The sequence below is a fragment of the Podarcis vaucheri genome (genome assembly GCF_965113315.1).
Source record: "Podarcis vaucheri genome assembly, chromosome: Z".
Taxonomy (NCBI): domain Eukaryota; kingdom Metazoa; phylum Chordata; class Lepidosauria; order Squamata; family Lacertidae; genus Podarcis; species Podarcis vaucheri.
In genome coordinates, this window is record NC_138758.1 from 16,558,010 (window position 1) to 16,583,914 (window position 25,905).

At 40.3% G+C, this 25,905-nt stretch overlaps 1 protein-coding gene across 7 annotated transcripts in view; it reads left to right on the plus strand.

Annotated features, from left to right (window-relative positions):
- DIAPH2 (diaphanous related formin 2) overlaps positions 1 to 25,905 on the plus strand; it is a 352,430-nt gene that overhangs the window by 13,421 nt on the left and 313,104 nt on the right. For 4 of the 7 annotated variants that reach the window (XM_082208590.1, XM_082208591.1, XM_082208586.1 and 1 more), the window contains exons 2-5: positions 10,875 to 10,907; positions 12,780 to 12,956; positions 14,130 to 14,234; positions 21,693 to 21,713. In XM_082208590.1, the coding sequence (XP_082064716.1) occupies positions 10,875 to 10,907; positions 12,780 to 12,956; positions 14,130 to 14,234; positions 21,693 to 21,713 (336 nt within the window). The remainder of the gene's footprint in view (positions 1 to 10,874; positions 10,908 to 12,779; positions 12,957 to 14,129; positions 14,235 to 21,692; positions 21,714 to 25,905) is intronic. The other 3 variants (XM_082208592.1, XM_082208588.1, XM_082208589.1) reach the window with 2 other exon arrangements.

Below are 25,905 nucleotides of genomic sequence, written 5' to 3' on the forward strand. Positions count from 1 at the left end.
CAGTGAGACTTCAAGGTAAGTGTAGGATTATAGTCTTAAACGATCATGTAAGTGTCATAAATGGGAACAGCAAAGAATCTTGGGGCTGCAGTCTATTATATTTTAGTATTCCTAAAATAGGGTTTTTCTTTAGTTTGGAACCATATCAATGAGCCTGAAAGTGATCAGGAGTTCATTTCATGCCATGAAAACGAACCTCAAAATTACAGGATGAGTGAAGGAATTAGGCTGCCTTTTAAACAAGGCAGGACTGGATTAGGCCTGCCAGCCAGATCTTTATTTTCCCTTACTCCCAAGGGCTTGGTTTGACAAGTGGGCAGTGCCAGCTACCTGTCTGGCACCTCATGTCACAGTAATGTCAGGCTGTCCATTTTTTATCACATGGTTTGAAATCATACCTTGCAGGTAAAGGGACAGCCTTTAAGGGTTGCCAACTTTGCTTAACATAGAGTTTGCCTTAAAAAATAATAATTGGTTTTTAAACAAATACACATACAATGACCATTAAACACTTATCCAGTAGTGTTTCTAATAGTGTTTGTTCTACTCATTGTCTCTACAAATACACTTGCATATTCAACATTCAAACATATTAATTAATGTATCCTCTCCACTGAGAATATTGAGCGATTGGTATAACAATGTTTTGATTTGGGTCATTAACATCATTTGCATTTTTCACAGCTGCTATCTATTGGGTCAGCATTTTCACTGACATCCATCACAAGTCTAGGGTCTCTTTCCTGGTTAGTTACTACAAGTTCAGATCTTATAAACATATATATGCATTAGTTTACATATGCTAACACTGAATCATATTTGCCATTTTAATATTTGCCTCTTCCTTCCTTTTTTGATTTCCTTGTTATTCAAAGGTCCAGTGACTTCCATTGGCAATTTCCTGCTTCTAATGCATGTAAATACCTTGTTATTGTTGGCCTTTTTGTTTTTAGTGATGTGCTCCTCAAATTGTTTTTTATTCCTTATTTCCTGCTTGTGTTTCTTTTGCCAGAGTTTGTGTTCCTTTTCCTTCTTATTTGAACAAGATTTCTGTTTTCTGAAGGAAGTCTTGTTTCTATTGGCTTTATTGATACTGTTCATTGAACATGTTGGCATTCTCTTGACTGGTGGTGCCTTTTCTGAATTTCTACTGTTGTGGTTTTGAATTACTGTATTTTTCGCTCTATAGGACACACTTTCCCCCCTCCAAAAATGAAGGGGAAATGTGTGTGCGTCCTATTGAGCGAATGCAGGCTTTCGCTGAAGCCTGGAGAGCAAGAGGGGTCGGTGCGCACTGACCCCTCTCGCTCTCCAGGCTTCGGGCAGATATCCGCAAGCCTTGGGAGCCGGGTGGGAGTTCCTGCATCCTGAAGCCCGGGGAGTGCTGCGCAGTGTGCCCCGGGCTTCGGGCTGATATCTGCAAGCTCCCAAGGCTTGTGAATAGCAGCCTCCAAACCTGACCTGGTTTGGAGGCTGGCGGTGGGGGAAAGCAGCACTCCCCCCCCCCCGCCAGCCCCAAAGAGCAAGTCAAAAGGAACGCAAAGCCTCCAGAATTCCTGCTGGGCTCCGGAGGCTTCGGGTGAATGCACCTTGAACACACAGAACGCACCTTGTTTTAGAGGGGGAGAACAAGAAAAAAAAATCCTGTTCTCGCCCTCCTATGGTCCGGTGCGTCCAATAGAGCGAAAAATACGGTACCCCCTAGGATTCTGAAAACAGCTATTATGTTAAGGAGGGTGACTTGACTAAAGCCCGTGGGCTGGTTTTGTGTGTGAAAGTATTCTTACATGGGATTGTATTTTAGCATGTGATCTCCTATCTGCATTCTGAAGTGATACTGTCCAAGGAAGAGGTCATATGCTTTTTGTGAAGCTTTAGGTTTGGCTTAGAAGCTTTGGAAATCCTATGTTTGGATCAAATGGACGAATTCTTTCTTTTGGGACCCTGTGAGTTCTAGCATATCTGCTAGCAAGGGACAGATTTTCATCCTCTACAGTAGATGGACACTGGACATACTTTTTAGACAACTGATCACTACAAGTACTTATATTTCCCAGGAGTTGGGTCTACAGTCACATCTGGCATATGGAAATGTTTTGAATTTTAGAATGTGCTGTTTGTGAGTGGTAACAAAACTTTAACTTAGTGTATATTTGGACAACTATCATATTGTTTTGTGTTCTCCAGTTCTTTGAGTAGTGAGAAGTTCCACTACTTGGATTATTTATACACAAGTAGAACATTTGTTGTTGTTTAGTCGTTTAGTCGTGTCCGACTCTTTTTGATCCCATGAACCAGAGCACGCCAGGCACTCCTGTCTTCCACCGCCTCCCGCAGTTTGGTCAGGCTCATGTTTGTAGCTTTGAGAACACCATCCAACCATCCCATCCTCTGTCGTCCCCTTCTCCTTGTGCCTTCTATCTTTCCCAGCATCAGGGTCTTTTCCAGGGAGTCTTCTCTTCTCATGAGGTGGCCAAAGTATTGGAGTCTCAGCTTCAGGATCTGTCCTTCCAGTGAGCACTCAGGGCTGATTTCCTGAAGAATGGATACGTTTGATCTTCTTGCAGTCCATGGGACTCTCAAGAGTCTCCTCCAGCACCAGAATTCAAAAGCATCAATTCTTCGGCGATCAGCCTTCTTTATAGTCCAACTCTCACTTCCATACATCACATACTTCCATACATCACATACATCACACCTTGTTGGCAAGGTGATGTCTCTGCTTTTTGAGATACTGTCTAGGTTTGCCATCGCCTTTCTCCCAAGGAGCAGGCGTCTTTTAATTTCGTGACTGCTGTCACCATCTGCAGTGATCATGGAGCCCAAGAAAGTAAAATCTCTCACTGCCTCCATTTCTTCCCCTTCTATTTGCCAGGAGGTGATGGGACCAGTGGCCATGATCTTCGTTTTTTTGATGTTGAGCTTCAGACCATATTTTGCGCTCTCCTCTTTCTCCCTCATTAAAAGGTTCTTTAATTCCCCCTCACTTTCTGCCATCAAGGTTGTGTCATCTGCATATCTGAGGCTGTTGATATTTCTTCCGGCGATCTTAATTCCGGCTTGGGATTCATCTAGCCCAGCCTTTCGCATGATGAATTCTGCATATAGGTTAAATAAGCAGGGAGACAATATACAGCCTTGTCATACTCCTTTCCCAATTTTGAACCAATCAGTTGTTCCATATCCAGTTCTAACTGTAGCTTCTTGTCCCACATAGAAATTTCTCAGGAGACAGATGAGGTGATCAGGCACTCCCATTTCTTTAAGAACTTGCCATAGTTTGCTGTGGTTGACACAGTCAAAGGCTTTTGCATAGTCAATGAAGCAGAAGTAGATGTCTTTCTGGAACTCTCTAGCTTTCTCCATAATCCAGCGCATGTTTGCAATTTGGTCTCTGGTTCCTCTGCCTCTTCTAAATCCAGCTTGCACCTCTGGGAGTTCTCGGTCCACATACTACTTGAGCCTGCCTTGTAGAATTTTAAGCATAACCTTGCTAGCGTGTGAAATGAGTGCAATTGTGCAGTAGTTGGAGCATTCTTTGGCACTGCCCTTCTTTGGGATTGGGATGTAGACTGATCTTCTCCAATCCTCTGGCCACTGCTGGGTTTTCCAAACTTTCTGGCATATTGAGTGTAGCACCTTAACAGCATCATCATTTAAAATTTTAAATAGTTCAGCTGGAATATCATCACTTCCACTGGCCTTGTTATTATCAGTGCTTTCTAAGGCCCATTTGACTTCACTCTCCAAGATGTCTGGCTCAAGGTCAGCAACCACACTACCTGTGGTGTAGGAGCCATCCATTTCTTTCTGGTATAGTTCCTCTGTGTATTCTTGCCACCTCTTCTTGATGTCTTCTGCTTCTGTTAGGTCCTTTCCACTTTTGTCTTTTATGTGGAAAGGACCTAACAGAAGTCAAGTAGCATATCTTCTTTTGTATACTACATTTTTGGAGAGTTTTGCATTCCACCCCCAGGGCATTCTGACTCTGCCCCCCAAATGGTTTTGTGAAACACACACACCTTACACTCACCCCCTTTCCTTAGCTTCCACATTATCTTGGCCTCCTCCATTCAAAATGCTCAAATATCTCTAGCTATGTTCTGATCATTAGCTTTCCTTTAGAACATCTGCTAGTCATTCTAGTCACCTAACAAGCAACTTGCCTCACAAGTATGGCCAGAGCATGCATTATTTATTTATTTAAATTTATATATCACGCCCTTCCTCCTGGAAAACTCCAGAGCAGCATCCACGTAAGTAATAAAAATATACCCAAATTATGTGTCTGAATAGGCCCATCCAACCAGAAAAGATTTCAGCAGGCAGCTAAAGGAGAGCAGTCTTATCTGTCTTATTTGATGTTCTCATCATCAAAATGATAATTTGGGTGCTTCTTTCAATTGTAGCATCTGCATGTGATAAGGTTATCCTCATGTGAATAGACTTGTTGGTGGTTGGTAGTAGTCCAAAATAGTGTACTGTTACACATATGCAAAATAAGTTTAAAATAACACAATAATTCTTAATTGTCTTTCTGTGAAATTAAGCACCTCAAAATGTATAAATCTATTAAGTAACTTATTACTATATATATATATATATATATATATATATATATATATATATATATATATATATATTTGCTTTCGTAGATTTTCACGGGTACAGGAATGCAGGTTTTGGTGTCTTCGGGTGTCTTCCCGTGTAAGAGTCGGGGTGTCTGTGCGACGTTTCGACGAGGTCTCACTCGTCATCTTCAGGCTGGTGCTTTCGGCTTCTTGTTACTGGAACAGAGCAGAATCTGGTGTTTGAGTTCCTATAAATACATATGCTAAGATCATTTCCAAGTGTAAATTCTACTACTTTTAAATTAGGACTTTGAAACATGTATGGAACCATCTTTGCTATAAGAACATTAGTGTTAGATGCAACTAAATGCATAGCATTGTGTGCTGCTCTGTAGGTGGTGTAACATTTGATCAGAATTTGGATGATTGCTGCCTCAGGTGGAAGATGTCAGGAGACAGCAACAATTTCTCCTAGGTCTTGAGTTTGGATGTTTTTGAAATTAGACTCTTTATATGTTCTTGCCTTCTATGTGAGATACATCAAACGTGGGCCCAGTAATTTGTTTATTAGAGTGAATGTGCCTTGCTGTATACCTAGGAAAACCACAGGCATCACTTCAAACTAGTTACAAAACTATGCTTCAGCTAGAAGGTTTAATTAGACCATTTGCTGTCCTGCCAGTTACATGCTTAGTGGTTAAGCAAAGTATACTCTCTTGGTGCTTTGTATACCATTGCGTGCTCCCACTTTTTTGTCCTTGTGGTTTTCCTCCTCTTTAGAAGCTGTGGGTGTGGTTGCTCAGAAATGCTGCCCTAATCTTCATGCTTTTGCACTTTCCTCATCAAATTTTTCACTGTTGTTAGTTCTGTGGAGACTCCTAGTGGTCAGTTGAAGTTAATTCCATGTGGTAATACTGCTTGCCACTGAATTTAATATGTTAAACTAAGCTTTTTTTTTTTTTTAATGAAGCTGTTGTATACATGGATGGCTTTACTGGTGCTGTAGCTTTAATAGTATTTTTAGTAGATTCATTTGTATAATAGTTGCAAGCTATGTACTGTACTTCATGCACGCTACAGAAATTGAAATTTAGCAAAGCATTTTCTTTAAATAATACAGTGGTGCCCCGCAAGACGAACGCCTCGCAAGACGGAAAACCCGCTAGACGAAAGGGTTTTCCGTTTTGGAGGCGCTTCGCAAAACAAATTTCCCTATGGGCTTCCTTCGCAAGACGAAAGCCCATAGGGAAATCTCCGGGACAGCGGGGAAGCGCAGCGTGTCTTCCCCACTGTCCTCGGACCTCCTCCAAGGCTGGCGGTGGGGCGGAAAGCCCTTCTCCCCGCGCCAGCCTTCGGAAGGCTCCTCTGAAGGCTGGCGGTGGGGCGGAAAGCCCTTCTCCCCGCACCAGCATTCGGAAGGCTCCTCCGAAGGCTGGCGGTGGGGAGAAAAGCCCTTCTCCCTGAGCCAGCCTTCGGAAGGCTCCTGCGAAGGCTGGCGGTGGGGCGGAAAGCCCTTCTCCCCGCACCAGCCTTCGGAAGGCTCCTCCGAAGGCTGACGGTGGGGAGAAAAGCCCTTCTCCCCGCACCAGCCTTCGGAAGGCTGTCCTGAAGACTTGCGGTGGGAGGAGGGTTTTCCTTCCCACCGCCAACATTCAGAATGCTGTTCTGAATGTTGGCGGTGGGGAGGAAAAACCCTCCTCCCACCGCAAGCCCCGGGAACAGAGGAGAAGCGCTGCGCCCCTTCCCCTCTGTTCCCGTACCTGTCCTGAAGGCTTGCGGTGGGGAGAAAAGCCCTTCTCCGCACCGCCAGCCTGGCAAGCGGTTTCCATAGGAACGCATTAATTGATTTTCAATGCATTCCTAACCGTGCTTCGCAAGACGAAAAACTCGCAAGAAGAAAAAACTTGCGGAACGAATTAATTTCGTCTTGCGAGGCACCACTGTAATGGAGAGCCAGAAGGACAATGTAAACTTGAACATAGTCTTCCTTTTCTCCCCTGCTTCCACCAGAGTGTTCAAAATTGGGGTGTGGGTATGAAGGGGATGGCTGGCTTGTGAAAAGCGCTGTGTGAGACGCAGAAAAGGGAATATCTTCTAGGATAAGAGGCTGGGAGAAGAAACGGAAGCTCCCAGGTGAGAGCTGGGAGGATCCACCCTCTTCTGTGTGAGACAAGGGTTAAGATCTACTTTTGAGAGAGGGCTTTGTATTTTTCTTTCTCTTTTCCTTTCCTTTCCTTTTTTATTTTTATTTATAGTAGGTTTTTTTCAATTGTACAGTGGTACCTCTACTTACGTTCACCTCCAGTTCCGTATCCTTTGGGATATGTGCGCAGCAAACCAGAAAGTATTTTTCTGGGTTTCGTGATGCGCAGAAGCGGCACCTCCAGATATGCACACCTCGGGATCCGACTGGAGCTCCAGAACGGATCCCGTGTGCAACCGGAGGTACCAGTGTATTTTATGATGAAAAGTTTCAATAAAAATATGCCAAAACTGGGGTGCAGGTGATTTTTGTGTGGCTGTTTTTAGAGTTTTTTTCAAACTGGACAGTGTTGAAATAATGCAGTTGCTTTTTGGTTATTAAGGATGTATTCTTTATAGCAGCCTTTCTCATCATCCCTAGGTAGCAGGGCCAGTGGTCAGGAATGATGTGAGTTGTAGTCCAACAACATCTGGGGACCCAATGGTTGGGACTGGCTGCCTTAGAGAAATGAATTACAGTAGGCAAACTATTCCTGTCCATATAACTATTCAGTTTTCTGAATAGTTTGGGATCATATGTTTTTCAGAAACTTTGTAGTCTTGTCAGTAAGATGAATTTTAGTCCCAAGTTCCTCATATCAATTCTGCCATTACAGGAAGATTAGAGTTCAGACTGTTAATGGAGCTAAACATCAGTAAAAAATATACTAACTGCAATAGTTGACTGGTAACAGCTTGACATGTATACTTTCACATGGTATCATTGATTGAACACTAAAGACTTGTTTTGTCATTGCATAAGTTATTTGGTCATTGTTAAAAATAAGGAAACACAAGTTGTAATAGCTTTGGTCCTTGTTTGCAATAGACCTAAAAGTGAAGTATTAATATTTTTACACTTTAAATTAGTGTATAAAGCACATTAAAACCAGTTGCTTAAATGAACAACATCTTCAACATAATTTACTTGGCAGTAACAAGCAAAATTTAGTGACATGTGTCTATTGGTGAGTACACTTAGGATAATTAGAATACAGCATGAGTTCCATACTTAGATCTAAACTGTTATATGAAAAAGTAGTGTTGAGTGTATGTATATGTAATGAATTTTGAGTTCATTGCTATAATGTGGGAGAGAAGAATCTAATTCCAAAATGTGTAAATCCTTATATACTTTAGTGTGTCTGTATGAGAGAGAGAGAACCAAGTAAAACAATACTAAGTGAACTCAAGTACCTCATATAATAAACCTAGTATATTACACTTGATGTTAGCCAAAAGGCCAATAAGTTTTATCCAGAATAACGCTGTAAAAAAATAGGTCCCTTACCTTTCCTGCCCCAACCTGGCCACAGTGATCCATGTGACGGTCACCTCCAGGCTTGACTACTGTAATTCTGCCCTTGAAGCTGTCCCAGAAACTCCAGTGGGTGCAGAATGCTTCAGCGAGGCTCCTCACGGGGTCTCTGCCATGGGAGCTTATTCACCCAGTGCTTTTCCAGCTGCACTGGCTCCCGATGGAGTCCAGGGTCAGATTTAAGGTACTGGTTTTGACCTTTAAAGCCCTTCACACCTTAGGACCCTCGTACCTACGGGACCACCTCTCCCGGTATACCCCACAGAGGACCTTAAGGTCCATAAATAGCAACACCCTAGAGGTCCCGGGCCCTAAGAAAGTCAGATTAGCCTCAACCAGAGCCAGGGGCTTTTCAACACTGGCTCTGGCCTGGTGGAACACTCTGTCTCATGAGACCAGGGCCCTGCAGGATCTGATTTCTTTCTGCAGGGCCTGTAAGACAAGCTGTTCTGCCTGGTCTTTGGCTTGGAATAAATTTGATTCCCTCCCCCTCTTTCTTTCTTTTTTCCTTTCTCCTCCTGTGATGGAATTCCTATTTGGGGACTTCCCTGGCTTTTTTCTGGCCCATGTAGGACCAGTTTGGATAGTTAGTGTCAGGGAACTGACATCGGAGCTAGAGGCGGAGAAGGGCCTAGCAGGGAGAGAGGCAGCTCCGCAAATGGGGAAGCAAATCAGCGTAACACCAGGGATATAGAGGGGTTGATGGGGGAATCGGCGAGAGGGCTCCAGGACTCTTCACCGGACACCAGCGGGGAGAGCACGGGTCCTCCGCTACCCACACCCACCCTGCGCAGAAGACTTCCGCGCAGAGAGAGTAGGAGGAGACTGGGTGTCAAACAACTTTTATGTTGGAAAAGATTTAAGAAACGCCCACTGACGGATTCTGCTAGCGACTGAGGCAGCCACGAAGTGAAGGGCTGCCCAGACTGAAAGGTTTAGCAAGGCAACAAAGCCTGGAGAGGCGGCAACTTACGCACGAGCAACCCATACACATTACAGTTAGCCTTGGTGAAGACTTGACGTTTTCATCCCCCCAAAAGTTTTTGATTTGAGTTTCCATTGAAATGAGGCTGTGTTTTAATGTTGTATTTTAATCTTGTTTTTAAAGTTGTATCTCAATCAATTTGTTTTTATATTGGGTGTTAGCTGCCCTGAGCCTGGTATTGGCTGGGGAGGGCGGGGTATAAATAACATTTATTATTATGTAGTGGTACCTCGGGTTACATACGCTTCACGTTACATACGCTTCAGGTTACAGACTCCGCTAACCCAGAAATAGTAGCTCGGGTTAAGAGCCCGCATTAGCTAAAGTGGTGTTTCAGGTTAAGAACAGTATCAGCTTAAGAACGGACCTCCGGAATGAATTTAGTACTCTGGTTCACCAGAAGCGGCTTAGTCATGCTGGCCACATGACCCGGAAGCTGTACGCCGGCTCCCTCAGCCAGTAAAGCGAGATGAGCACCGCAACCCCAGAGTCGGCCACGACTGGACCTAATGATCAGGGGTCCCTTTACCTTTACCACTGTATTAAGATAATGTCCGTCTTTCTTTTAGCACTATAAGGGGACAATAACTTGATCCACAGTTGCCTTGAGCCATTTTATTTCTGTGATAAATCATTGGAAGTATAAGTATACAGTGGTGCCTCGCAAGACGAAAAGAATCCGTTCTGTGATTCTCTTTGTCTAGCGGTTTTTTCGTCTTGCGAAGCAAGCCCATTGGCGGATTAGCGCTTTTAGCGGCTTATCTGCTGATCAGATCAGCTGATAAGCGGCTTAGCGGCTTAGAAGGGGGGGGGGAAAACCCAGCAGGAACTCGCAAGACATTGTCGTCTTGCGAAGCAAGCCCATAGGAAATTCGTTTTGCGAAGCACCTCCAAAACGGAAAACTCTTTCATCTAGCGAGTTTTCCGTCTTGCGAGGCATTCGTCTTGTGGGGCACCACTGTAAAGAGTGCTACATCATATTTTGAGGGAATGTACATTTGGTATGTCCTGTACTAAGTAAAGTGTGTAAGATGCTGTTTATGCCTCACAAGCTGATTTTATCTTAAGGCAAATCTCTGGGCCATTCTTCAAACAATAAAATAAGGTTTTTTTTTACCAGGAAATGAAAGCCTTCTGATGAGGATAGGAAAAGCTTCACACAGCTCATAATATCATCTTCTTTCTCACTGTCAACCAACCCAGCCAGAAAGCTCCTTAGACAAACCTATAACAAGGACTGGCTAGAAGATTGTCCTTGTCTTTGTCACTTGTAATATATTTAGAGTATCATATAGTTCAGAGGTTTTCTTCACACTTTTTGGACAAAGCTTTGTTTGGTGACTAAAAAGGTGTTAACCACAGTGCTGCCTAAGCAGTTTATTTATTTAGTCAAAGACTGTGCTGTATTGTGTATAAATATTTTGCTGTGTGTTCAGACCAATGTAATGTTGTATTAGATGCTATTTATTTTTCTCTGTTAACACCCAACACCCAATTTCTCTTTTTTTTTGACAATGATACAGTAATGTCAAAATGAGGTTGAAGTGATATGGTATACTAGTAACATACAGTCAAAATAAAATTTGGTAGTGCTAGCTTTAAATGCGTCATACCTGGTATGGAAGCATTTTGTGAGAAAATAATGAAAAAAGCTTTAGAAACAAGTAAAAAATAAGCTTCGGGAACTTCATGTTAATTTCAAAAGGTATGTTGGGTAATATACTGTTTTCTTTTCTTCTTTTTTTAAAAAATTAACTAGAATCTTCAGATAAAAACTTTGGCAGATGATATGGTAAGAGTCTTACATGCTGGGTTTGTGTTTCTTTCTAGTGCATGCTGCTTCTGCTGCATAAGAGTAATTATGACCAGTAGGAAATGAATATTGTGAAGTGTTCCACCATGTAAGGAAAGACTGAGGAAGCTGTTTGCCCTTTACATGTTGGACTCCTGACTCCCATCAGCCCCAGTCAGCATTACCAGTGTCTAGAGATTAAGGGGGTTATGCTCCAGCAACACCTGAAAGGCCATAGGTTCACTGTTCTTGCTATAAGGGAACAAACTTTGGAAAAGCTATCTCTTGCCTATTTGGTTTTAAATAACTATTTTCCCTGATACCTCCCTGATTTTAATCCTTTTAACCCTGATGCTGGCAAAGACTTTCAGATGTAGATGTGAATACTGTCTCTTTCATTAGTAATATGACATGTGGCACCCTGTAACACTTCAGAGCAGTGGTGGCCAATCATTTTGGCAAGTGCATTACAAGTCAAGTCCAGAGTTTGAGGTAGCATTTCCCTCTCTATCCCTTTATATGGTATTTGCATCTAACTTATAGCCTGCTAAGGTGCTGACTTTAGCCTTTCTTTTGGTATATGAGCTCTATAGCTCCTTTCAAAATGTGCCACAAACCCCTGCTGTCTATATCACTCATGATATATTTGCCACAGGTAACGTCCATTATAATGAATATTTAATAAGTGTTATTAAAGTATGCTAAAGAACACATCCATTATAATGGATATTACAAATTATTGTATTCTTTGAAGAAATAGACTATCACTGTAATTTTGCATTTTATGTGCATGAAGGTGTAAAGCATTTCCTGTAGAGCTCCAATATTACCCATCTCTCACATAACTGGGTTGTATCCAGTTAATTCATTTTAAGCAAAACTTTGTCCCATGCTTCCTGTAAGACCATCCAGTAGGAGAAGTAGTGGCTGTTGAATATGCAAGCTTGCATGCAGAACTTGCACAGAGAAGAAATCTACTAAACCATTTTACTGACAATTCTGTCCTGCTTAACGTTCCCTTCAGCTAATGCTTGTAAAAGATCTTGAAGCAATATAATAGCTAACTTGTTTGTCTGATGAATCCTAAAAAAGAGACTGTACTTAAACCTAGAGTGACTTTTAAGATGTTTTGATCCAAGCCTCTCATGAACATAATTAAGTAAACCATGGCTCTGCCATTTTGGATATATCCAGTTCAGCCGTCCTCTGGTATGCAGTTGAGAACTGGATATTACCTGAAGACTTTGAATGCTTACCTATATAGATAGAGCTGTATACATTATAAATCTGTGAACACAAGCATAGAGTTTAGTTTTGGAAATTCATCCTTACATGGTGATTTCTAGCATTAAAGGCTGGGGGGAAAATACGGTTCAAAAAGGATGGGTAATATCTTCTGAAATCCCAGTCAGATCCAGATTTTCCTGATTAGTAGCAAAATACTTTTATACAAAATGAGCATATTTTCTCTACTTGTCTGACTTATACAGATTTAGATTTCACTTTTTCTTGAACCAAATTCTGAGCTATTTTGAGCTATCTTGGTTGAGAATTTTGAGACTCAGAACTTAAAAGACTACACATTGCCCTGTTTTAGGGCAAGTGATGCTATGCACCACATTATTTGGACTAAAATTGCATCTGATTTAAATAGACAAATTGTACATTATATTCTGTGCAGAAATATTGCATTTTAAAGGGGAGTACACCCCATGATTAGGCAAAACAAAGCTCTGAAGTACAGTCTCAGAATTGTAGCTGTATGGCTTAATTATCTTCAGCATGATTATTAATTTTAGCATGCAAAGTGGAAGTAAATGATTTTCTCTTATATGTTACCCCTAATAGAAAGTATTTGTGTTCTTTCTGCAGCGTGACAGAATAACCAGTTTTAGGAAATCGGGCGTCAAAAAGGAGAAACTTCTCATTCAGCACCCCATTGACTCCCAGGCTTCTATAAATGAATTGCCAGTGGCTCAGCCACTATTTGATGAACGTTCAATGAATTTATCAGAAAAAGAAGTTATGGATTTGTTTGAAAAAATGATGGTAAGCTTTTTGCTTGACAAGCATGTGTTTGTATTGTGAACAATACATAAAATTAGACTTCTGTGTTATCAGTTGTCGTAACTCTGTTATTGAGCTTCTGAGCAAAACGGTTAATACTTGCTCCAAGACCAATTCAGACACTAATTAAATAGTGAATGAGAAGGAGATAGATTAGTGTGTGAATATTTCAACATACATTTTAATTTGATTGTCTTGGATAGAGGACTGGAAGGCACGTTTCAGTTGCCATGGGGATGTTACCCCAATATTTTATTTTTATTTTTTTGGAGATAAATCAGTGGCCAGGAGTTGTAGTGTGGTGGAGATGCCTAATGAATGAACAGTATATGCAGATTACGGTTCGGAAAGCTATTGTCATCCTAGAGAGACTTTTCTCAGTGTCTTTCTCAAGGTCATTGATTGCTTCCTTACCTGGAATGTTATCATGGAAGGATGTTTGTATATGGCCTGGTTTACATGAAGCATTTTAAAATAGTTAAAATAAGCTGTGTTTTAATGTGAATGTGCTGATGCACACTGATGAAACCATGGGACCTTCTCTGCTCCTGATATTTTGTTGCCAGGGAGGAAACAGACCAGAATTAAGGTTGTTACTGCAATTGAACCTGGGCTTGTAGTTTCTTTTTTCTCCACACAAGTGTTAAGTCAAATTTTTTTAAAGTTGCTTACTACTTGTGGTCTTTTTGAGAAACTAAATATAAGTTTGGGTTTCCACATAACAAACCAGACTCTAACCTGTTTCCTCATAGGTGCACCAAGAGAGGAGTGAAATGGCCAAAATTCCAGCTGTGTGCACCAGGGCACTGCATGCTCACATTAAAACATAGTTTATTTTGTTTTACTGAGATGTGAGTGAAGAGTTAGACCCCAAATTATTACTTGGGCAGTTAACTGCACTACTGGACTTGTTGCATTCTGTTGCTTAGCATTGAGCATGTGTGTATATGAGCATGCTGGAAATTGTGCATTAATGTTGTTCATATAAACAGATAGCTTAGGATGATGATGTGAAATAGCCTGTCTAGAGTAAACCAGTCATCCCTCCTTTCTCTTTAAACATAGAGCAATTCTTAGCATCTGTACTCATGAAGATTAACTGAAACTATGAAATATTAATCCAATCCTGGCAATGTTATGATTATTTACTTACAGGAAGACATGAACCTGAATGAAGAACGAAAAGCTCCTTTACGGAATAAGGACTTGACCACAAAACGTGAGATGGTTGTCCAGTACATTTCTGCAACTGCCAAATCTGTAAGTAGGAAGTCTCCCACCCTCAAAGATAGGTCAGACTAATACTCTTAACATCATCTGCAGTTTCAACTCAAATCTTCAGATTTCTGCTTCAGTTTATCCTTCCTAGAGTGCTTACAAAGCTTTCTTCATAAAATCCTTTAAAATGCCTTCAACGATGGATAAAAGCCTTAATTAGAATGTATTACATATTTCACAACTGCTTGGTAATCTAAAACATGATGCTGTCTTTACTGTAAACCATTAAGTATCCTAAATCCACTGCTCCAGAATAATCATTAGGGCTTTTCTCAGTATGTCTTACACAGTAAATGCCACAAATGTGGGAGATGCTGATAGTAATTTGAAAACAAGGTGTAAAAGTATCCTAGTTTCAAACCATGTTCTTTGGTACTGGCTGACTGTCCTAGTTTCTGTAGTTTCTGGCTTTCAAATTGATTCATTCAAAGGGCAGTTCCATATACAGCCTATTAGGACAGCTTCACTAAATTATTTGATGTAGCAAGGAACTACTGTGAAAAATGACTTTTGCTTGCATTATTATTATTGTTGTTGTTACTATTAATTAATTAAATTTATATACCACCCTTTATCCAAGAATCACAGAGCAGTTTACAGTATAAAAACACAAACATAATAACATAACAAACAACACAATAGCTACCTCCCTGCACTCATTTACATACATAAAGGGTTCTTTGAAACCTAACCAGTGATTCTAATTGCAGAAGTAGTGGGAAATAATAAACACCTGATGACGATGATGATAATAAAACATCACTTTAGTGACCTAGATTGAGGTTGTTGAATTCTAGTTTGCAGCTTTCCTTCCCGTGAAATAACCCGTTGCTTTTCATGGGATAATATGTATAGTTTGTTAGGTAACCTGCTCTTCTAGGCTTTGAAATGGGCACAGTGTCACATTCCAAGTCTGAAAGTGGGACAGTTTAAGTGTCTTCATAAGAATACCATATTTGTATGTTCAATGAATGTTGACTTTCAATGAGCATACAAAGAACTCTTAATTTTTTTTAAGGTGAAGTCTTATGATGCTGAAGTTCTCCATTAATGGACAAGTGAGGAAGCATTTCCCCCCACTAGGTATATTTCCCCGCTGATCATTGTCTACCTCAGAGCTGGCGGAGCTACAGTGGACCAGATTGTTTTCACACACCCACACCCATGGACCAAATGTGACAGGCAGTTGAGGTCACACACCTGTTAATCACAATGGCATTACCTAACCTAACTTTTTTTGCCCACACATTTTGTTGAGAAATCATGCAAAGTATCAGAGTTCTCTGCGGCAATCAGCTGAATGCTGTGCAAGACCACACTGTAGAATGTTCTGCAAGGGAGTTTTCAGGACCCAACAAGCAGGAGATTGTTGGGTCATGTGAAGTCCTTTGTGCAGATATCTGCAGGTGCCCTGAACAGCTTGTTGATTGGGCCTGCAAACCACTTTGGCTGATCACCTGATGTTGTATGTCATGTAGGCCAGGTGCTTAGCTGAACTGGCTTTTGTGCCCAAATGTGGAGGTCTGATGGTCTGAAGATTTCCATCTGTGGTTTACCAACTTGTTCTTTTAATAGGAAAATAAAAGGATGCATGAATTTATCATTTTCACAGTATCCATTTAAAACATTTTTGAACATACATGCGACAGACACCTTTATCCTTAAATGTTACTTAGAAGTGAGTGAACAGAGATTGCTTTTGAGTAAAACTATTTAGTATTTTAGGTTTAATCCAATGTTAAAGAGATTTTATGCATGTCTTCATGCATGTCTCTTGATCACTTCCTCGCTTTCTTTTACTGAAAACATTCACAATACATAGCAGTTGCCAAGAACCACCTGAAGTTAACGTCTAATCCATTTGTTCCTTCAGCTCTTGTGGCACTCCTTTACAAGCTGCTGAATGTCAACTTAAGTCACACATTGTAGCACTATCCAGACATACTAGCTGCATGCTTTCTAATTTGCCTGGGTATCCAAGGGCAGAAATATGTTTCCAAGTGATAAGTGAAATTTGCCACTAGCCTTATTTCAGTAGAATTACATGATGTGCACGGTTTTACTTTGAAATTCCAATGAATCTTTTCCCAGTTTTGTATTCAAGTTATTGTTTATAGTAAAGTGCTTTGGGAAACCCAAGCTTGCATATTCAGTACTATTTTTCAAATACCTAAAGGCAGAAATATAATCATTCTACATAACTAAATCAGAGTGCAAAATGCAGATAACAGTGCATGAATAATCATGTATTAAAATGAAGTAGTAAATGAGATTATATTTGTGTTTGCCCAATTTGTGTATAAATGTGGAGCAGAATGGAGAGAATTCCAAAGTTGAGGCAGTGTAACAGCACACACAATCAAACTTAAACAACACATGACTAAATTTATTTGAAATAACTTGTTTTATTTGTTGATCTCAGCTGTTATGAGTGAAAATACACATTGCAGCCACTTTGTTAATTGGACACACGGGCCTCATACACATCTTTAAAAATCTGAGTTGAAGGCATTACATCTTGCTCAATGTAATTCAGTTGTGCAATTCACAGCTTCATTAAAACAAAAATATAGGATAATAGACTGAAAATATTTTGCTCGAACTTCATCAGGATTTAAAAGTATTATTGGTAAGAGTAATGTGAAGGGTTTAAAGCTATTTTTTAGGATGTATTTGTATGGGGAAAGATAATCATCTTTAAATAATGATTAGAACTGTGTTCCTAACCTTGCATTAATATACTACTTTGTTGTAATAATTCATATAACCATTCAAGTTTATTTTTACATAGCAGTAAAATCCTAATTGGGGCATTATTTGCTTTGTGTTGACCAACATGAGAGTAAGGACTATGGGAATGGGACTTCACTAGGATCTAGAACTCTGAAAGGTTGGGGTTCCTGATCCAGAATAAACCTTTACATGTACAACTATATAATGCCCAATTTTTAGAGACACTTATACAGTGCATGAGAAGTGAGCTATACAGTGTAGCCTTACTCCTTGCTCTCACTGGTGAACATTGGAACTAAGGATGTTGAGCAAGCTTAAGTGTGTATAAGCCAGTGAGGTATAATGGGTACACCAGGACTAGAGAGGCTTGATGAAAATCCTTCTTTGTTCACTTAAGTGGCCTTAAAGTCTAACTTTTTTATGGTAAATCAACCATATTGTTTTTTCAGGATAAATTTAGTGAATCCAATTTATTTTACTTGTACCTGCCCTTTACCCTAAGGTCCCGGGGTAAAGGTAAAGGGACCCCTGACCATTAGGTCCAGTCACGGACGACTCTGGGGTTGCGGCGCTTATTTCGCTTTATTGGCCAAGGGAGCCGGCGTACAGCTTCTGGGTCATGTGGCCAGAATGACTAAGCCGCTTCTGGCGAACCAGAGCAGCGCATGGAAACACTGTTTACCTTCCTGCCGGAGCGGTACCTATTTATCTACTTGCACTTTGATGTGCTTTCAAACTGCTAGGTGGGCAGGAGCAGGGACCAAGCAGTGGGAGTTCACCCTGTCATGGGGATTCGAACCGCTGACCTTCTGATCAGCAAGCCCTAGGCTCTGTGGTTTAACCCACAGCGCCACCCGCGTCCCTTATTGGTAGCCACCTGCAAATCACTGCTTTTGTCCCCACCCCCATAGTAAGAGAAGCTTTGGAGCATCTCCTTGGGAGCGAAGAAAAGATCCAAAGCAGCCATTATTACTAAGGATTGTAGGAGGAATTAGTGGCAGTGGTGGGCTGGGCTAGGGGTAAGGACCCCTTACCTGCTCCACTGTGAATAATTGATCATCTACTGCTACTGTCTTCCATGCTACAGTTTATTTCGCCTGTTCAACTGCAAATTTAGTGGGTACCTGTGCTCTATGTTTGAGTGTAATTTAGTTGCTGAGTAACCAGTAACCTTACTACAAATGGATACTATTGCACTGACAATACAGTGGTACCTCGTGTTACGTACTTAATCTGTTCTGGAGGGCCGTTCGTAACTGGAAACTGCTCATAACATGAGACAACCTTCTGTTCAGCAAGCCCTAGGCTCTGAGTAGGTCACAACAATTTAAGATACAACATTAAAACATTCTAAAACAAATTACAAGAATAGAGTGGGTCCTAAAAATATACATCTTGGATGTCAAAGGCCAGATTAGGATAAACATGTGGTAATTATGCATGGTTATGTATCTCAGGATCGTAAAGTTAATGTTGAACACTGGATAATAAAGGTATACTTTTTCCAGAGGTTGTAGCATGGCTTTTTGTCCTGTATTAGTAAAGCAGCTTGGTGTGCCAACTTTAAGATTTATTTATTTTTAATGTCCTGCCAGTTATGTCAAAACTTAGCATATGCTTCACGTAGTTGAAATGTAAGTCTAATAAGTAACATTCTGATATGCAGCAGCTCTTCAGATGAGAGAAAAGAAAGCTGGAAGAAATCTGTACATTATCTGAACAGGGGGTGGGCAGGGGAGTGGGCAGAGGATGAATAACTACAACTGTTTCTTCAAGTGCGGTGCTTTGTACAATAACTTTAATGCCAACTTTGCTTTAGAAGGGAGAAAGCACACACCATTTTTTTAGTAGTACACAAGAATAGTTAGTATACCAAACACATTTTTCAGAACTTGGTGCTAAACCAAACTCTGCCAGCCAACTCTAGGCCAAGAAAAGTGTAGCTAGAGGGGGCAATGTTTATAGCAAAATCTCAGCTGTAAAGTTGTCCACAAACTGCATCTTACTGAGCAGAGTACTGTTTGAAAAACAAATGAATACGTGTCAGTGAGGTGCAATAACTTGCCATTATTTTCCACTGTGACCTTGATCTTAAGGAATTCAAAAACATTTCTTTGATAGCCAGGACAGGTGTTGGTACCAGGGGTCCTTGGGCAGCTGTTGACACCCCATTTCTTACACTTGCCCCCTCTCTATCCATGCTGGGTGATTGGATCTGTGAACCACTCATCATTTTAATTATTTACAGTTATGTTTACATACTTGGTGTTGTGGAAATTAAAATAGCCACCCCCACCCCACCCCGTGTTGCTACATACTTAAAAAACTTGGGGTGGAAGTGCAATTTGCATATACTAATTTATATGCCTTTGGGAAACAAATGTGGCTAGCAAGGGGTCTCACCAGAACTTAGCCTTGCATTGCACCCAAATGACATATATGCAGAGTTGAAACAAGACATCTCAAAACATGAGGGGAAGGTGCAAGAGATACATAGCCCACTCTCAAAGACCTGTCATCCCACTGCCCATCAACCTCTACAATCCCAGTTGGGTAATCCAGCTGTCTGGCACAGATTACTGTTAACTGTGACCCTTACTCTTGGAGCCAGCCTTATATGAAGCATGTTGTCATTCTTCTCTTACTGATAACACTTATCTGACTTTGACAGTTTGCATGATTTTATTTTAAAAAGTATGCTGATTAATCTGTTATCTCCCTTACCTGTCTCTGTTATGTGCCAATTCAGTACAGTGGTATCTCGGGTTACAAACGCTTCAGGTTGCAAACACTTCGGTTTACAAACTCCACTAACCTGGAAGTAGTACCTCGGGTTGAGAACTTTGCCCCAGGATAAGAACGGAAACCGTGTGCCGGTGGTGAGGCGGCAGTGGGAGGCCCCATTAGTAAAAGTGCCACCTCAGGTTAAGGATGGCTCTGGGTTAAGAACGGATCTCCAGAACGAATTAAGTTGATAACACAAGGTACCACTGTACTCCAATTCATACATTTCAAAATACCCAAATAGAGCAGTCCTATTGCTACAATTATATGCAGAAAATATTATTTGAATTGTGGGTGTGTGGGTGAGTGTCCATGCTGGTATCTGATTCCCAAAATTACTGGCCTGCTAGCACAATTTGGGATACAGGAAGTGGAGAAATTATAATTTATTTTTCAGATAAATTTTACCCACTGTGCACCATAAGGTTTCTAGGTGTGTTTTCAGAATATAACTCAATATTTAAATCAGTTAAAATACTAGAGTGGGTGCTTGAGAACTGGGCATTGCTTTAGACATACTGATTTTGACACTGCTTCTATTACCTGACTATGGCTCATTCTTAGGAAATGAAAGGCATTAAAACATAGGGTGAGGTGGGAATCTGGTTTATATCAAGGGTTCAAGATAAAACTGGTGCCTTCTGCAAATCAAAAATATTACTTTACCCAGAAATGCTCTCTACGTAGTAATGCGACTTTGTGCTTTTCTAATGAGGCAGCAGGCAGGTCTACCACGAAGTTCTCAGTATTGGTGCAATAGCAGTTGTCTGCGTTGACTGTTGGAATGCCTAAGTACATAGCAAAATACTGTTCTATTATTATCCAGCAGTTGTGGCCAGCTGTGTTGCACTTTTATTTAATTTATTTACGGTATTTATCTACAGCTTTTCAGGTGGTCTTCACAAAACAGTTTATATAAGATTACAACAATTAGACCACTTCCTAATTTTTTTTTTACAGTGAGACAACTTACTTGTTTAGAAAAGCTGTTACTGACACACACCCACACACCCACCCACACCCACACCCACACACCCACCCCCCACTTCGGGCAAGGTCATCCTGCAGACTCACTTGTGGCAATTGGGGGTGGGACCACTTACAGGAGCCACTATGTTTCTATAATTGTTGTAGAACATACATCTGCATGTGCCATAAGAGCTGTATATAACTACCTGCTAGATAATTATTCATTTACTGTCTAGTGCTAGTTTGTCCCAATTCAGGGTTGCATATTTTTCTTCAATCAATCCCATGTCCTTGGACATCAGTGCAAAGGAGAGATGTAGGGCAATAACTTGTCCCCTGTCACGAACCCTGAGAGTTCTAAAAACAAATTCCCAGTTTGAGATGAGAAATACATAAGATTTCATGTTGGGAAAAACATTACTCCAGTGTGTTACATTTAAGCACTTAAACATTCAGATGGGTTTCTTTAATTCAAGTGAAGTACCATCCAAATTAAAATGCTGGTATTAGAGGCATCTCCTCAATACAGTATTTTTGTGGAAAATAATGAAAGTACTGCTGGAAATTAAGTTATTTGCTGCAGTATGCCACTTTTATAAAACGATACTCAAAAGAGTATGCTTAATTTTGATGGCAGGTATTAAATGTGTGCCTAATAAATAAGCATTTTCAGTTCTTGTGTATGCATGAACTAATAAATAGCATATCCCTAGCCAAATAAGCCCATTTCTTCATATTAAAACGTTCTGGAAGTACACAATTATAATTCAGTTTGTATTTTGTTTTTCAGCTTGTTGAAATGACTCTGTGAATATATTCTATGTTTAACATTAAATATCATTAACAGTTACTAACTACTAAGCTCTTGGCTACTTGTGTGAAATGCTTCAGCTTACTAATTCTGCTTTTTTTATTTATCTCTTATTACTGCTCTCCGTTGATCACTGCATGCAGATTATCGGAAATAAAGTTCCGGTGAGTACCACTGTAGTCTGTCACCACTTGCAGATCCACAATATAACACTTGGAAAAATGTGCATATTGTTTGCAATTATTGTACTTGTATTGGCCTCTTGAATGTCTCTTTGATATGTATAATGCATTTCTGGCATGCAAATTTAGAACAATAAACTTACATTAAAATGCAACTTTTTATTCCAGATTTCCTAAACAAATCTGCTTTTTTAAAGTTCAGATGCAGCCTTAAGTAGCAAAATTAAAACTTCATTGTGGCAAGTGCAATAGTTTGAAAATGGTAATTTCTATTGTCAGACAGTAATGAATTACTTCTCATTGTGATATTTGGGTTGGGGGGTGATGTGGGCCTGAATATTGTATTCAGCATTTGCTGCGCTTGGTTACCATCTCCACCCCCTAGTATCCAGTGAAAATGGTTTTCTTGCTTCTTACTGCAGAGGGTGGGGGGGGGGAAAGTGCACACCTTTTGCATTTTTCTTACATATATATCCTAACTATCTTACATCATGAAAGCCAAGAACCATGTGGTTCCAGATCAAAAGCCCTGGAGTGCAGCCTCTTCCTGCTGAAAGCAGAGATTGCCATCCATGCTGATCCGATCTGTACTGATTGCAAACCCTGCTGGTATTGGCTACAGGAATCTTCCTTTGCAGCCTGACTTGAGTTCAATCCAAGTTGCAAAGGAACATTTTTCTTTGCATCAACAGTCTGAACTCAAGCTGAGTGGCAAAGAAAGGAAGGAAAAGAATTGAAAGCACACTTAAGAGTTTTTGTTTCTGAAGTTGGCTTACCTATTAAAGTGTCCTGCAGGGGGTTGGGTAGTTCAGAATCTGGCCTGCTGACCGGATCCTGTTCTTTCCCCCAATCAGGATAATATATATCACATTGCTGTTTAACAGGTTTCTAAGGCAATTATTCCATGACATTATCACAGCTGCCTTGGGGAAAGGAAAAAGGGAGCAAAGGAGGCAGCTAGTCAACATCAGTGCCTATTTCATCTGGACTGTCCCTTCCACCACCAAACCCCTGACCAATATTATAACATTCATATGTTTTAGTGTTAAAATAGTAATCTGCTTTCCATGCCTTGGCAGAAAGGTGGTATATATACTTAATAAATAAATAAACATTAGGACTTAAATGTAAAAATACTTATTGTTTAAATCTTACTAGTAATGTCTGTTAAAGCTAGTTGTCTATAGAGCTTGCTGCTTATTGCCATTTCTTTCCTTGATATACATCCTTGGTCTAGGGTGGATTTTGGTGAAAAGTGAACACAAACAGCCCAATGCAGAAGACAATAGAACTACTGGTAGTGGAGGTAGCTATTTGAAACTAGAGCCCCATACCAGCAGAACTGCTGTAATCCTTCACTGGGAGCAGATTTGACAGTTCCTTGTCAGACATAGTGCAAAATTGAGTTATAATTTCAGTGAGAGATTTAACACAATAAAACATGAAAGTAGAACAATGAATTTCCTCAGAATGTGTTTCCAGAACACACTTCAGAAATGAAGCTGGTTTAAATGCAAACCAGGCACAAAGTACTGCAGTTGAAACATTTTTCTTTGCTTTTGTGCAATTTGTTGCCTCTCAGAGTAAACGAAGCCTGCTTTTTTTTAAAAAAGAGAGAGCAGGAAATCAAGGTTTGAAGCAGTGTTCAGTTCTTGTGTGCTGAAAACAGGCTGAGATTTTTCTTTAGTTTCATATAGAATAGAATTGTTTTGGTTCTTAGGAACTTAAACTAGTCAAAAATGTTAGTGTTTCAGCTATTGCAATGTTAACACATACACTCCTGCAGGTAGTAAAGTGACATACTGCAGATGAAGATTGAAGTATGTTTTAATAATTTGTATTGCAGGTTATACATTTTCATTGTAACAAAGATACATCAGTGGAACTGTCTTGAAAAATTTCAAAGCGGTTGCTTTGTCCCTCTGTTTGTATTATACTAGTCTTCTAAAATGAATAACTTAAATACTGAGCCATAATATACTCAAAAGGTAAATTATTTCACATTAATATAAATATTCTTCTTGCTCTGTAAGAAGAGTTTCTGTCCATTTTATAGTTCATTACAGATAAGCAACTAAAAGAATTGACTGTTGAATCACCTTTCATGTTCTCCATCGCAGAATATTGTATTAAAGGAAACAGAACCAAGCTTTAGCACTTTAAATTAGCATGCCTATAGCAAAAGAAGATGAACAGAGTAATGCTGATAGGTTGCTGCAAGCAAAAAGAAATTGAGAGACAATAATCCTGTTAAGAATTAACCACTATGAACTGTGGTTAGGAATAGTCAGGTGAAAGGCTTTGAAAATGGAGTTTGAAAGCCATCTCTCAAAAATAGCAGTTTTAAGAGAATTCAGATAGAAGATACCGTAGAATAGAGCTTTCCAAACTGTGCGCAGGACATGTAAGTGTGTTGGCTGCAGTGTGTAGGTGTGAACATTTCCCGTATTCCTCCCAGGGCTGGAAAGGTGTTAGTCTAGCCTCTGGTTGGCTAGTAAAACTGAATTACCATGTCACAAAATCATGCATGTCTAAAAAGTGTGTCACCAACATGAAACGTTTGGAAAGCTCTGCCATAGAATTATCACTGCATACTTTAGCTAGTGCCGTAGCTGTAGTTATTGGGAGGGTGGTATTTGTTATTGGGAGGGTGGTATTTGCCTATGGATGGGACGCGGGTGGCGCTGTGGGTTAAAGCCTCAGCGCCTAGGGCTTGCCGATCGAAAGGTCGGCAGTTCGAATCCCCGCGGCGGGGTGCGCTCCCGTCGTTCGGTCCCAGCGCCTGCCAACCTAGCAGTTCGAAAGCACCCCCGGGTGCAAGTAGATAAATAGGTACCGCTTACCAGCGGGAAGGTAAACGGCGTTCCGTGTGCTGCGCTGGCTCGCCAGATGCAGCTTTGTCACGCTGGCCACGTGACCCGGAAGTGTCTCCGGACAGCGCTGGCCCCCGGCCAATAGATGTGAGATGGGCGCACAAACCCCAGAGTCTGTCAAGACTGGCCCGTTCGGGCAGGGGTACCTTTACCTTTACCTTTATTTGCCTATGGAGGAACCTTTCCTGATGCCCTGTTTCATACAAACATGCATGCATGACTTCGGATAGTGGGTTTTCAGAAACTGCCATGTTACATCATCTTAGTTAATTTACATATTTCAAAATATTGGTTAAATTTAATCTGAGGGTAGGTGGAAGAGTAGAATTCTAGTTCTGAAATGAAATCCTCTTCCAGTTTTTGATTTTGCCAAAAGGTTTAGATTTGAAATACTTGAGAGTGCTTAAATCCCAAAGAAATACAAGAAATCACCAGATACATAAAATAATTCATTACTTCCATGAATTATTTTATGTATTTGGTGATTTCTTAAATAAACTGTTTCCAGAGTTTATTTAATCGTTTTAAAGGGCACATTTCATTAAAGTGTAGCATAAATTTTTCTGTTACTAAAAGCTTTATATAAAAATTGTCATGGTTGCCACTGTTGGGTAGTATCTGGCATTACTCCCTAAATACATGTTTGAGTAAGAGTAATGTGGACGGACAGGTGGCATGGTTACTTGTAACAACAGTACCTCTTGTCATACATAGTCTATGTAGATATGCTTCTAGACCTACAAGATGTGATGAAGCCAGCTCTTATAAGGAAGTTTTCATATTATTGTGTATTTGAATTATGGATTGATTTTGTAGTTGTAAATTGCTCAGAAGCCATTTTGTTATATATGTGATATGTAAATTAATAAATAATAAGGTACGCAACCAGTGTTAGGCTCAAAATGGACCTATTTCAGACTTACAGTGGTTTGAATTGGGCTTCAGCCATTGCTTAATTAGCAAAATCTGGCTATTTTGTAAGTTTGACAATGTTGATGGCATTGCTGGGAGCTGTATAAATGAAAAATACCTTGATCAAGCATGTCTAACTGTTTAAAGAGACAGAAGAAGGATTAGTGTGCTTGGTGTGGTCCCTGATATAATTAACTACCAAATACATAGAAATCCTGTTAGAGATGCTGTGGGTGAAAAGAAGTGTGAAAAATATCTGACCTGTCTTCATTAAATTCAGGCAGAGACCATATAGAGCTAAGGAGCTTTGGGAACTGCCTATTAATAATAACCAGTCTTCTGAGATAAGCCAAGTTCCTGTGACTTACCAAAACCACAGTGATAATTCA